Source organism: Puntigrus tetrazona, chromosome 4 (assembly GCF_018831695.1).
Source record: "Puntigrus tetrazona isolate hp1 chromosome 4, ASM1883169v1, whole genome shotgun sequence".
NCBI lineage: Eukaryota > Metazoa > Chordata > Actinopteri > Cypriniformes > Cyprinidae > Puntigrus > Puntigrus tetrazona.
This window is the reverse complement of record NC_056702.1, coordinates 27,664,803-27,677,675: the sequence shown is the minus strand read 5'-3', so window position 1 is coordinate 27,677,675 and position 12,873 is coordinate 27,664,803. Positions and strand designations below refer to the sequence as shown.

At 39.6% G+C, this 12,873-nt stretch overlaps 1 protein-coding gene across 5 annotated transcripts in view; it reads right to left on the bottom strand.

Annotated features, from left to right (window-relative positions):
• LOC122342440 (POU domain, class 2, transcription factor 2) overlaps nt 1–12,571 on the bottom strand; it is a 46,302-nt gene extending 33,731 nt beyond the window's left edge. For all 5 annotated transcript variants that reach the window (XM_043236227.1, XM_043236229.1, XM_043236228.1 and 2 more), the window contains exon 1: nt 11,375–12,571. In XM_043236227.1, coding sequence (XP_043092162.1) covers nt 11,375–11,477 — 103 coding nt within the window. In that variant the 5' untranslated portion in view covers nt 11,478–12,571. The remainder of the gene's footprint in view (nt 1–11,374) is intronic.
• Nucleotides 12,572–12,873: the final 302 nt, after the last annotated feature.

The window sequence follows — 12,873 nt, the reverse complement described above, 5'->3', positions numbered from 1 at the left end:
AATAAATAAATGATATTAATATTTTTAATATCCAGTTAAACAACAAAGTTCAAAAGTTTGGATTTCTTTTTTTGGGGGTGAAAATGCATTACATGGATAAAAAGTGATTGTAAAGGCATTTGTAACATGATAATGTGTAATGTGTTTTTCTAAATTTGAAATATTTCTATTTTAAATAAATTTCATGCATTTGAACTTTCTGTTTGCCAAATAATCCATAATTAAAAAAATAAAAAAATATTAAGCTGCACAGCTATTTTCAATATTTAGAATAAAAGGAAATGTTCTTAACTGCCAAATCAGCAAATTATAGTTATGAAGGGTCATGTGACAAAAAATCTGAAAATTCAACTTTGCATCACAGGGATAAACTATATTTTACAATATATATAAAAAAAACTGCAGCCAAACTGCAATAATATTTAACAAGATTGCCTTATATTTTACTGTATTTCTGATCTTGGTGACCACAAGAGAGTAAAAGAAAAATTTACTGACCCCAAACTTTTAGTTTCTGCTATTAAATCATTTCATTAGCCTGAAAAATAACAGGTAGCTATAATTCAATAACATACTCTGTATGACAACTTGACAACTTATTAGCGTTGGCTGTATTCATGTGACATTTTTAAACAATAATTAGACTGAAAATACTCTAGAATTCAGCATTATTTAAACATGGACTTCCTGCTAATGACCATATGGACGTCACCAAATGTTTGTCGCTGAAATAACATTAAAGCACAACAAAGATAGATGGAACAATCTCCCAGCACTCCGTCAGAGTGACGAATGTTTTAATAATTTCAGTAGTAAAAAAATGGCACACACAATTTCTACGGTGGCATAGCCATACAGTAAGTGACCACATACGTCAATTTACCAGCATTTACAGCTAATTGTCATCTGTGTAATTTCCAAAGGATAGGCTAAATAAAGGAGTGTAGAAAAATCTTCAAGGTAAGACACACGCGGCGAGGCTCATAATTCTGACAAGCACATCTTTTTGTGTTATTTTCTGTATGTGGTTCCTCACCGCCTTCTAATATAAAAGCCGAGAGGATGGACGAGAAATGGACAAAATTGAGGGAGTAAAAAGGGGCTTTTAGGGCCGAAAGCGCAGTTGGTGTGTGTGTGTGTATGTGATGGCGTATCTGTGTGTGTGTGTTAAAAGTGGGGTCTTAAAAACTGCATCTACAGATTGCAGTACACAATGTTTCATTTCCTTTTACTACTATACAATAAACTATTATCATCATCCACGGCAGAGCGTTCAGATAGTCTGTGGTCGTCAAGCAAATTTTAACAATGTTCTGTAAATATTTTAATAAGATTTAATGGAGTATACCAAAAACTCTGAAGACTGCACATTTCTGTGATTTACACTGAAAAAAAAAAACATGTCCTTGAGTTTTCTGTCTTTTTTACAGCTCAGCGACTTCTGATACTACGTTAAGAGCTCATCCGTGTGAAATACGACAAATTTTGTCTTATTGGTTTCGTCCCGATCTCAATCCTCAGTCATTCACGTGTGTCTCCAATTCATCTCCTTCTTATACTGCATTGAACCACACAGAGGGAAAACCAGTGAATGCTAATAATGACACATAGGTGTGTTCCTTTCGCATGTTTCCACAGGCTGCTTCCGTGACATGCGAAAGGTCATTTGAGGTGTATTGTGGTATTTACTAACAGCCAAGTGTTTTGTGGTTCATTCGGGGTTTGCTGTTATTCTTGCGTGTTTTGATTAATCTTGCAAGAGCTGCCAGACACATAACGAGGATTTGAAATTGAGGTCAAACACTTTTGAAATGCGTCAATACGCATGTCAAGAAATTCTCCCGGAACGTCACACAAATGGATATGTTTAAATACGCATAAAACATCATGCGTTTCTCATCCCTGAGAACTTGCAACAGCTCTGGTTGAATTAAACAACACAGACTATTATATTCAAACCAACTACAGTTGCTTTGCTTGGATATCAGAGATACATTCAAATGGCTCGAAGATCTATTGCAAACGACATTGCAATGAGATGTGCAATATCTCCACATTTTAGAAGCACAAAATATTGGCTCATTCAGGTTTGTGGTTATACTTGTGTGCTTTGATTAATCACATGAGAGGAGCCAAACTCTTCCGAAATTAATAGAACAGTTTTTTCAGAACATCACAGAAACACTTTTAATGGATGTTACCAAAAAATGGGATAAACATTACACGCACCCCAATAACTGCACATTTGTTCATCATTGAGAACTTTAATAAACTCTGGATAAATAAGTAAATAAGTCATTATATTCAAACAATTGATTTGCTTGGATTTTGGAGGTAAAATTTTGGGAGGCAATCATAAAGATTCATTGCAATTATACATTTTCTAATATCTCCAAACTTTGGAGGCACTTTTAGTATGTGTTATAATACTGGTTTGCTGTTGTCATTATGTGTTTTGATTAATCTTGCAAGTGCTAATTCATTCATAATTAACAGTTAAATTTGTGGTCAAACACTCGCAAAACACATCAGTGCATATGCAAAGAAAATCTACAGGAACCTCACACAAACATTTATAATGGATACTTCACCAAAACAGCACAAGACATCATGAATATGAATTTTTATTCATCATTATTAATCATTATGAACTTTCATCATATTCTAAGCATCCACTTACTTGGATCTAAATTTGGAGCCAATCTTAAAGATCTATCACAAACAACGTTTCACAATTTCACTGAACTTTCAAAAAACAGTTCTTAAAAAAAAAAAACAAATCTTAGTTTTATGGAATGTAACCTTTTTTAAAATGTTTTTTTAAAATCCACATTCTTAAAAAAAATCTTAAAATGTTCTCTTAAAAGAACTTTGAGAAATGGAAAAATTAATGAATACCTTTTTGGAACCTTTGAATGTTCCTCATGGAACTACACATGCCATTAAACACGGTACACAATGCTGCAATTTTGTAGCCACTTTTGATGCACATCATAATGTTGTTTGCAATCCAAGCGCATGATGCATTAAAACACTAGGCGGAGGTTCCCGCCTCAATGCAAGCGGCCCATGAGGCCTTGAACTTGAGACGGCGGGAGAGTCAATAAGAAAACGGTGCTTTTAAAAAGACGGGACGAGATGAAAAAGAGAAGAGGGGGGATGATGAGTGGCTGCATGTGAATGGAAGGGGGCACGAGAGAGGGGCGGTAGGAGGGGTAGGGCTGAGGCGAGGGTCAGGGGTCAACTTGTCAACCCCCACTGCCCCTGACGGGCAGACAAAGGGAGGCGAGAGGGGTCAGAGTGCACGGCTGAATGGACAACTGGTGAACACACTCCAATGGGGGGGTGTCTCTTTAGCCACACGCAGAAAAGAGCGTCTTTCACACTCGCGGTGCATCCTTTTGAGGGCGTTTGAACCAGTTGAGACATTCGGATTCCTTTCAAGGTCTCTAAAAAGAGAAATTTGAATACACAGCCGCCTCGACAAGAGCCTCCCTTTCAAGAACCGCTCTACAAGTTCACGTATGCGCGCGGGCTCTTTTGAATACGCTAATGTGACTGGAGATTTCCTTTGTTGCCCGTACGTTACGACTCAAAGAAAACGATAACAAATCTCCTTCTAAATATAGATGCGGTGCACGCGCATGAGTGCATGTCACAACTCCCTCATTATCTTAAAACATGCACCGCTGCCGTGCCGGCGGAGGTCAAGTCCACTTACGGTCGGAGCTACGCTAGCTATTTATCTTATCTGCGGGATTAGCCAGGCGGCCTGTCAGGTAAACCACACCCCGCACCAACTGCAACGTTCCCGTGGTTACCCTCCTGGGTAATCAGAGCGGGATTTCTTTATAAAATTATGCAGCTGACCGGCACGTATACTCACCATATTCATCCTGCATATGGAACAGGGGAAGATGGATAGATGTAGGGAGGAGCAGAAATGATGGGGTGGGTCACCTGACCTAGTTATTCTTAACAAATACATATTATTCATACATACACAAATCAGAAGTGTCATCATGAGTAAACACAGAAGTGCATTAGGAGATTGGAAACATTGCTGTCTATACTTGTGCCATTGTCAGTACTATCAAACCATTTCACCATTTCTTTAAGCCTAATAAAGTATGATTTGGATCAAATTAATAAAACAAAAAGTGGCAAAAGGTAAAGTCTATCCATCTATCTATCATTAAATCACTGGCCTACAGTCCACAGCATTAGATTCTGCAACAGAGTTAGCAATTCTTTTTGAAGTAGGTAGATTCCATCTGCACCATTTTGTAAATGTTAGTCTATGCACTCTATCATTCAAAAGTTTGGAGTGAGATTTACATTTTAGAGAAATAATTTCTTTATTCTTTAAGTACACACTTAAAATTGATTAAAAGTGAGAGGAAAGTCATTTGTAATGCTTCAAAAGATTCCTAATTCAAAACAAATGCTGTTCTTTTGAACTTTCCATCGATCGAATAATCCTAAAATCACATTGCACAATATAGGTTCAGGGGTGGAAGAACTGAAAGTAGTTGAAAGTACAGTCGGAAGACCAGAGTTCCGTATTGTATTTAGTGAATACAAAAAGCAACAGCAGAAAAGCAGAACGAAAAATACAGAGTTAAATGGAGAAATATAAAGAAAGATGGTTGTAAGGTGGCAGATTGATTTCATTTCTGGATCAAAAGAATGAAAAGACCATGAAAGAAAAGAATGAAAAAAAATAAGTGGACGCCCAACAAAAAAACAAGAAAATGAAATGTTCAACTTGGGCACTTGTCCTTGTGTAAAAATATAAACAAGCACCTTGACCTAACAATGTGTACGTGCAGTGAGTGGCCGGCTCTTAACATTCCTTTGGACGCGCTTGCATGTGTTGAAATTTCAAATGTTTTAAGCAAACACGTTGTCCAGATGTTTGCTATAGATGAACTTTGAAATTCAAAAGAGTTCTTTGCCGGTCTTTCAGTGAACATGTGGGCTTGAATGTCTTTCTTTAAATTCATTTGTCCACATCTACTGTCAAAAGTGTGAAAGAGTACATGTTCGCATTGTGTGTGAATGTGTGTGTTCGGAGGAGGGGGGTGTAGGGTAAAGATGCGGTTACTTTGAGAAGATTGAAGCGCAAAAGCACTCAGATTTATTAAAAGCCGCCGCTCACGCCTGCCTCGCTCTCTCTCTCTTTCTCTCCCGCTTATTCCGCACCATTGTTGCAATACCCCCTTCATTGTGTATACATTGTGGAGGGATATTAAATTTCTCCCTTCGAACCCAACTGTAACCACTACACAGCCATGGGGAAGGGCAGCACGTCCCTGAGGTCCAAAAACACACGCAGTTACATGCACGCGCTCATTTTCATACAGCTTGTCCATCAAATTAAACTGGGTGGTGAAAAACCCGCCCAAAATCGGGACACTCTCAATCCAGGAGCTGATATGAAATGCAGGGGAGGGGGACAAATTCAATCAAAAGAGCTTTGGTTGTTACGAGTCCAAGTTATTACTTAAATGGCCTCATCACGGGCAGCTGGTCCAATGTAGATACTTGTGAAAGACATGCATAACCGCACCCGCGCGGTGAGACCTGATCGATAAAAGTTTAAAAGCGAATATTAATTCAAGCAAGTTGAAATTAAAAATCAATATGAATGCGTACCTGGTTGTTTTACGCTCCTCTTTACACTCCATCGGCCCTCGGTCTTCATCTAACACATTTATTCTTTCTTCCACTCGACAGCCAACAATTTCTGTTCTACATGGCGCTCAGCTGACCAGAAGGCTACGGTCTCTTTCTCCCCGTAATAAAATGTGTGAACCCTGACTCTTTTCCTTCAAAAGAGCGGGATTTCCTTTGATAAGGGTTCGAAAAGTGGGAATGACAGTGAGGTGGGAAGAGAAAGCAAGATGGCTCATATTGTGGATGCCATAATAAGAATTGCGTACAAGTGTAAATGTTTGTGGTTTCAAATGGCTAAATGTGTGAGTGTGTGTGTGTATGTGTGTTGTGGTGAAATCTAATTCCTGAGATTAATTAAGAGGCGGTGAGACCCTGACCTCAATGACGAGCCCTACGGCTATTCACACGCAACTTCCAGAGAAAGAAAGAAAATATTTATAATCTGGATATAAGGCAAATGTATTTGATACTTGTATACATACCATATATACAACTAGCATAAGAGCTCATCTAAGCTAGTTATTTCTAACCACTATATCAGTGATCATGCTTATTTGTGCTGGTAGACCACTCTAGTCCAGCATCAAAACCAGCTTGACCACCTTTGGCTAAAAACATACTTTATGCAAGAGCATGAATGCGAATGCATGGCCAATGCATTGCAAGCATGTCCCACTATACATACATAATGTGAATACTGCAGTACATTTTTCTTATGTTTTATACCATTGTTTTTAATTGTTCAAAAAATTTAAAATCTGTGTTCAGATGGAAAACAAATGCATTTTTAGTGTGACCTCACGAAGTTTGCATTGAATTATGGAAAGAGTTCAGACAAAGTAGTCATACACAAAGCTGATTCAGGCTTTAAAATAGTTCACCCATCACTCTTAAAAATAAAGGTTCCAATATCATGTAGCGTTGCAACCATTTTCAGTTCTCTAAAAAACTTTTCTTAAAACAATCTTTTTTTTTAGCCTGTAGAATATTTTAATATTCTGGACAACCTTTTTTGATTCGGAAGAATGTTTTGTGGAATTTAATAGTTTTCAGGGATCTTAAAGGTAGTACCAACAAGGCCAATAAAGAACCTTAAATGTAACACAAAATGTATTGTTTTAAGCAAAATGTGGACAAAGAATGTGGACCATTCTATTTTATTCCAGCTGTTATTCCTGAACATGAAACTTTTTTTGAAGCTTTTATGGCACTATTTGGAGCAGTCACCATCCACTATCATTGTGTGGAAAAGGCAGCATCAACACTCTTCAAAACTTCCATGAAAAAATTAAGTTGCGATATAAGTGTAAGAAATTTTAACGTGAACAATTTTTTTAACTGGTATGAAACTGGGTTTTCCAACAAGAGAGGCATGGAAACATAAAAGCACAGGTCACAGTTGACCAGCGAGAGTGTATTAACATGGCCGTACCGTGTAATTTGGTTTATGAGTCTGATAAAGGTCCATCGAGAGAAAGAGAGAGATTGCGATGTCTTGCTCCATCTGTACAATATGACCACCGGATCCCATTTCACACGTGGCCGTAATAGCGCTCAGTGTGTTAAGAGCTATCAGAAATCGGCCAACACACTGTCCCTCCAGCAATCATTACGCATACGTCCTCACCTACACACCAGGTAACGCAAACACACATAGCAGAGCATGAAAAAAAACACTTGGCCCTGTCAGATATGGGGTATTGGAGTCCGAATGAGGTCCATTTATTCGGCAGTGGTCTTGATGGTGGTCTCCATCGCAGAGGTGAGGGCCGGCGCAGGGGAGAGAGTGTTTACCTACATCCCTTTATTACCATCTGCTTAATGGCCTATGAATGTCTCCATGGATACTCAGGAGGGAGAGAGAGATGGATGGAGGGACAGAGATGGCTCCGATCGGAAAGGTAGGCTCTCAGCAGGGAACTCTCGTGCGCGTGTGAGTGCGTTTGGCTTAATGCATGTGTGTGTATGTGTTCAGAGATACTTAGTGCAATGAGTGCAGTACTTCAAATGATTTCAGTTTCCTGTAAGTGCAACATCAAAAAAAAAAAAAAAAAAAAACACAAACCGGTAGATGTGTGTGTGCTGGCGTGCATGTGTGTGTGTGGAGGGTAAGCCTAGGTGTCGGGATGGGGAAGGGAGAGGTGGTTTAATGCAATAAAGCATGTTGTATTGACATCTCTGTTGTGTCTATTGATTCCCCATTATGTCCCTAACAAACCCGGGTGGACATTTTGTCATTCGCAATCACGTTAGCACTGGGACTCGCCGACGTTCCCGCTCAAATCCGATCTATATACACACACACTCGCGCTCTCTGGCTGCGGACGGCAGGGCTGATCTTCCTTAATCAATACCTGTTTGAGGTTAAAACACTTTGCGGCGCATCAAACTGTAAATTTGTATCAGTGTAAACACAGCCCGCCCACGCAGACGGACATAGACTGACCTGATCGCATTTGACCTTTAACCTCAAGTGCACTTCTATATTCCAATCAGCTACTTGGAATTTACACAGCAGCATAAAACTATTTTGTGGTTTTGCTGCAGTGATTAGGCTGTGGATATATTTACTGTATAAGACTATAATTCTATAAAAGTGACCATGAAATGGGTTTAGAGACTGTACAACAAAACAACAGTAAAATGTGGTTCCAAACCGCAGCACCAGGTAAATAAGGCCTAAAAATAACAGTGGACCTGTTATACATCTCTATAAGCATTCACTCACTAGAGCTAAAAAGAGAACACAAGTTCACAAGTTTGAGACAACTAGTGAAAATGGTTCTCATTTTGTGCTACAAAGTATAGTATTAGCAAAATTTGAGTACTATTATTTATTTTTTTATGACAACTTTATCTTAATGATTGGTGGACTCCAGTCACCATGGCCAACATCACGTATTTCTTATATTTTGAACAAAATAGCACAGAATATTTTCCCCAACTTTGAATTATTTATGAAATTCTAAACCTTTTTATCTAAAAGTTTAATTTAATAAAAAAACAATATATTTTTTATGTTATCTCGGTCTTTTGGGCTGAACTGTACATCTCGTACAGCCAGTTTGAATATCAATGCTTAGTGAGGGAAGGTACATTTATTTTCAGCGTTTCTTACAGATGGACACTATTGAGGGCGTTAATTTTATTAGCTGCATTTAACCAAAGCCTGTGTTACACAACGTGTGTGAAATATAAAAAATTACAGCCAGACTGTCAAATTAGCCATAAAGATAATGTTTGCAATAATAACTTTTGCAGTTTACTGAAATAAAACACTGATGCATCAATAACAGTGCAGGATTTGCTAGAACATGCTTCCCAGCAGCCTAGGCACTCAAAGCTACATTAGAAATATAGTGTACAGACTATCCCAATCTCCATGACGCCACGATTCTACAGTAAACACAGAGTAAAAACTGTCAGATATCTTCATAGTCTTCTGCTAGAAAAAAACCTAGTAAAAACTTTGATCTAACATCCTCGATAGTGTCTATCATCTGTAAATAAGGCTGAACATAAATGTAGTTTCCCACACCCAACATAAAGATCCTCACTGGCTGCTTCGCTTGTCACTTTGACCTCTGCAGCATTTAATGTCAGCTGTGGCGCCTGGTGTCCATTTTAAGTCTTATATTATCAAAGAAGTGAAAGGTTTAACCTTTGGTATAATTTTAAAAGCCGAAAAGGTTAAAGTTTTAAAACCAAGTGGTAGCCGAACACCAAATACATTCAGCTTATCTTTTTTTCCCATGTAGCCAAAAATGTGTTTAAATATTAGAAAAATATAGAATGCGACACATCATGTGATAATGTTACCAATCGGCTAATTACGACACGGAACAGACAAAACAAACACACCAGTTTCAGCAAACGCTGAACACAAGTACACACGCGATCAATAATGCATCCATCAATAAAAACACCGTAAGTACCTGTTCAAAATGAACTTGCTGCACAATTAATTGTTCGCTATCATTTTTAGGCTTGCCGTTTATTTATTATTAACATTGTTTTTATATGTAAACTGAAGTGTCAATGTCTCTGTCATTTTCGGGAATGATACAGAACCCCCCTCTCTCTATTCCTCCTTCAATATCCACCAGCTCACTAGACTTCTGACCTAAAAGACAAATCCCAACCAAACAAGCAGGCCAATCCAATTTTAACACTACCTGCATTTCAAGAAAGCGCATCACCACGTGGGCCCATTATGTGGTGCAGCTAATGAAAGCTTAATGTCTGGCTCTTTGCTCGTTTAGGCGCCAGTAAGTAATTAAAGACTACTGCTCTTATTTCTTGAGGTATAAACCTTACTCAGGCAAGACGCCGTATTTACTTTTTTTGTGAATGAAGAAGCTGTGAGGTCCGTTTAATTGCCTCTGCAGATGCAACAAAGAAAAAATACCCCCACAACTCTGGAAAACCAGTGATACGAAAATTAAACTTCAATTAAATTGTCATAACCTCAGGAGCCTACTCGTGCCCGCGTGTCCCTCAGCCTCGTTTTCATTCAAATAAATAAATAAACATGGCGTCCATTTTCAGTAAGGTCTATGGCATGTCCACTTTTTTAGTATTTAGCTCTTACGTGAAAAAGAGTTAAAGGCAGCGGTGTCAACGCCAAGTTTTTTCATGCCCTTATTTACATTTTAGTCATTGTGTGCTGGTGTATGACATGTGTTTAAGGTGACACATGATCTATAAGTGGCGCATACGTTTAATCCATCTGCTGGTTGGAAAATTTCCGCTTCGTTGAACGCCAGACGCTGCGCGCACACATTGCGCGCCCCCGCCCCCTCACTAATGCAGTACTTCAGAACCAGCACTCTTTATATTTAGGAAAAGCACAAGGAAAACTAACATGTTTGGTTAACGCTTCGCATTACACAGTCACGTTACGCCTTTCGTGCGAACAGGTTAATTATTATAATAATTTTGCGAAAAGGAATTGATTTGCAAGCAGCTCGACAAAATATAAACAACCGCACATATGTTGTTTATTCGCAGGCCTGACGTGTGCAAAGTCTATCAAAAAGTTCAAAGCTTCAGCAGTATTTTCTTCGCTAAACTACAGTCAGTCATTGATGACTGTAATTTGAAATTAAATTAAGATCATTGCGTTATTTATGCCTAAAGTAAAAGCACTTAAAATCGACAAAAGCATCAACAAATAAAGTGACATTCGGTCTCATCATTCTCTAACTTGTCGTTAAATTCACACACTCGCTCCGTCTTTTTTCCCCGCTGTCTGCGTGTATCGATCTCGGCGGAATCGATAAATTACCATGAATATTCCCTGAACCGGTCGTGAGAAGAGAGTCAGACGGCAGATGGAGAAGCAGATACGGGGAGGACAGAAGGATGAAAGAAGCCAAAAGAGGCCGAGACAAACCATTCAAACAAGGGCAATTACGGGCAGACGTCTTTTCAACTCAACCAGCCTTCATTAATGCACACTCAACGTGGCACTTTTTTTTTAATAAAATACATACACAGCCTACACAAACGGAACTAGAAGGATCTGAACGTATTTTGTGAGAAATACAAAAAAATATATGGATTTTATTCAGACGGTTGTCTGGGGCTGAACAGGTGTTTCGGCTCCATGTTTAGATTTTCTTTTCAGTGTGAGGGGGGGAAAAGAAAAGCCGTTACCGACGTTAACCAGAAGGAGGTAAAAGGTATCTCTTACCGGAGTTACCGGAGCGCAGAGGCAGCGGAGACTTGAGTCGCCAGGCGCTGAAATCAGGAGCGGTTCTCTGAAACACCAACGGCACCGGCAAGGGAACAAACATGATCCGTCGTCGTCTGGGCTTTTCTTCTATGCTCTCTTGTATTTGGCGTTTGTCTTGAGTTTCTTTTTCTTTGGTTGCTTATTTTGTCAAGTAGACTGCGTTTTGAGGTCGTTTCTTTTTTTCTTTTTTGGTAGTTTCTATTTGGTTTCAAATGTAAATTTCTTAAGCTATCTTTACATTTTTGGTATTGTGCCTCTCAGTCATTACTTCTTCCTCAGGGATGCTCTATCTCGGACTGACACACAGACGGATAGTCGGGATCTTTCAATATCGTCGAAACATATATTAAAAGTGTTTTTTTTTTGTTTGTTTGTTTGTTTTTTTGTGGTCACTCAACGTTTGCCTTTCCGTTAAATCAGTTAAATCGTCAACAATTCGAAACTAACAGGACGGTTGAGAAACACGCGTTCGAGCGGACCGTTGGCTGAAACGGTGACTTTTTAAAATTCAAAACTCACTTGTTGTCTTAACTGTCATTACGTTTCCTGGGTTTTGCGTATCCCGCGCGAGACCAGGTGAGCGGCCGGTAAACGTCACAATGGCCTTGCGCGCGCCGCGATCCGGTTCCACTTTGGTTTCGCTTTTTAAACAAATCCCGGGTCAAAAGCGCGTTCGCTTTAGTACAAAAACTACTTGGTTACATTACAATCAAGTCGCGGTTGCTGGCTTTAAATCGGTTTGCGAAGGTTTAACAGGGATTATTTGGTTTCTAGCTCTCCTACGGTGTGGTTTATCTCGCGCACATTGCACGCATTTCAAGCAGCATTTTAATTTTGCGTTGAAAACATAACAGGATCGCTTGCTATATTTAAATGATCGCGTACGTAACAAGGCTGCGCGGCGGCTCGACGCGCTCCCCCTTTCGCTTCCACTCGCGAGCCGGTAATTAAAACGCAATCAATCGATAAATAAATTAAGGAGCGACGCCGCGTGTGCGCGAGATGTTAAAACTGAACGAAAAGAAAACAACACGGTACCCGTTGAGCGAAATTCGGCTCTTTGGCTCTGTCCCACCACCATCCGTCTGTGTGCGCGCGTGTGTCCGTTACGATAGTCCCGTTATCTGGGAACCCCGGTAGCTTGCGAGCTCTGTCCGCCTCCCGGTACGAAAGCAACACTGAAACGAGAGGAGCAGCCGCTATACTCCCCCCGGCCCCCTTTCTCTCCCTCCATCCATACCTCCCCCTCTCCCTTCCCTTTTTTTACTAATCCCATATAAGGCAAGCTATCCTGCGTATCGATCGCTTGATTACTCTTCATTATGATGACTCTGATGATCGCGGTGGGCCGCTGATCGATAGGCTTACACGCATTCAGCGAGTAGCTTACATCAGGTGATTATTTCCTCATCTGCATGCAGGTATATATATATACGCCTGTTGAAAAGACACGAGCG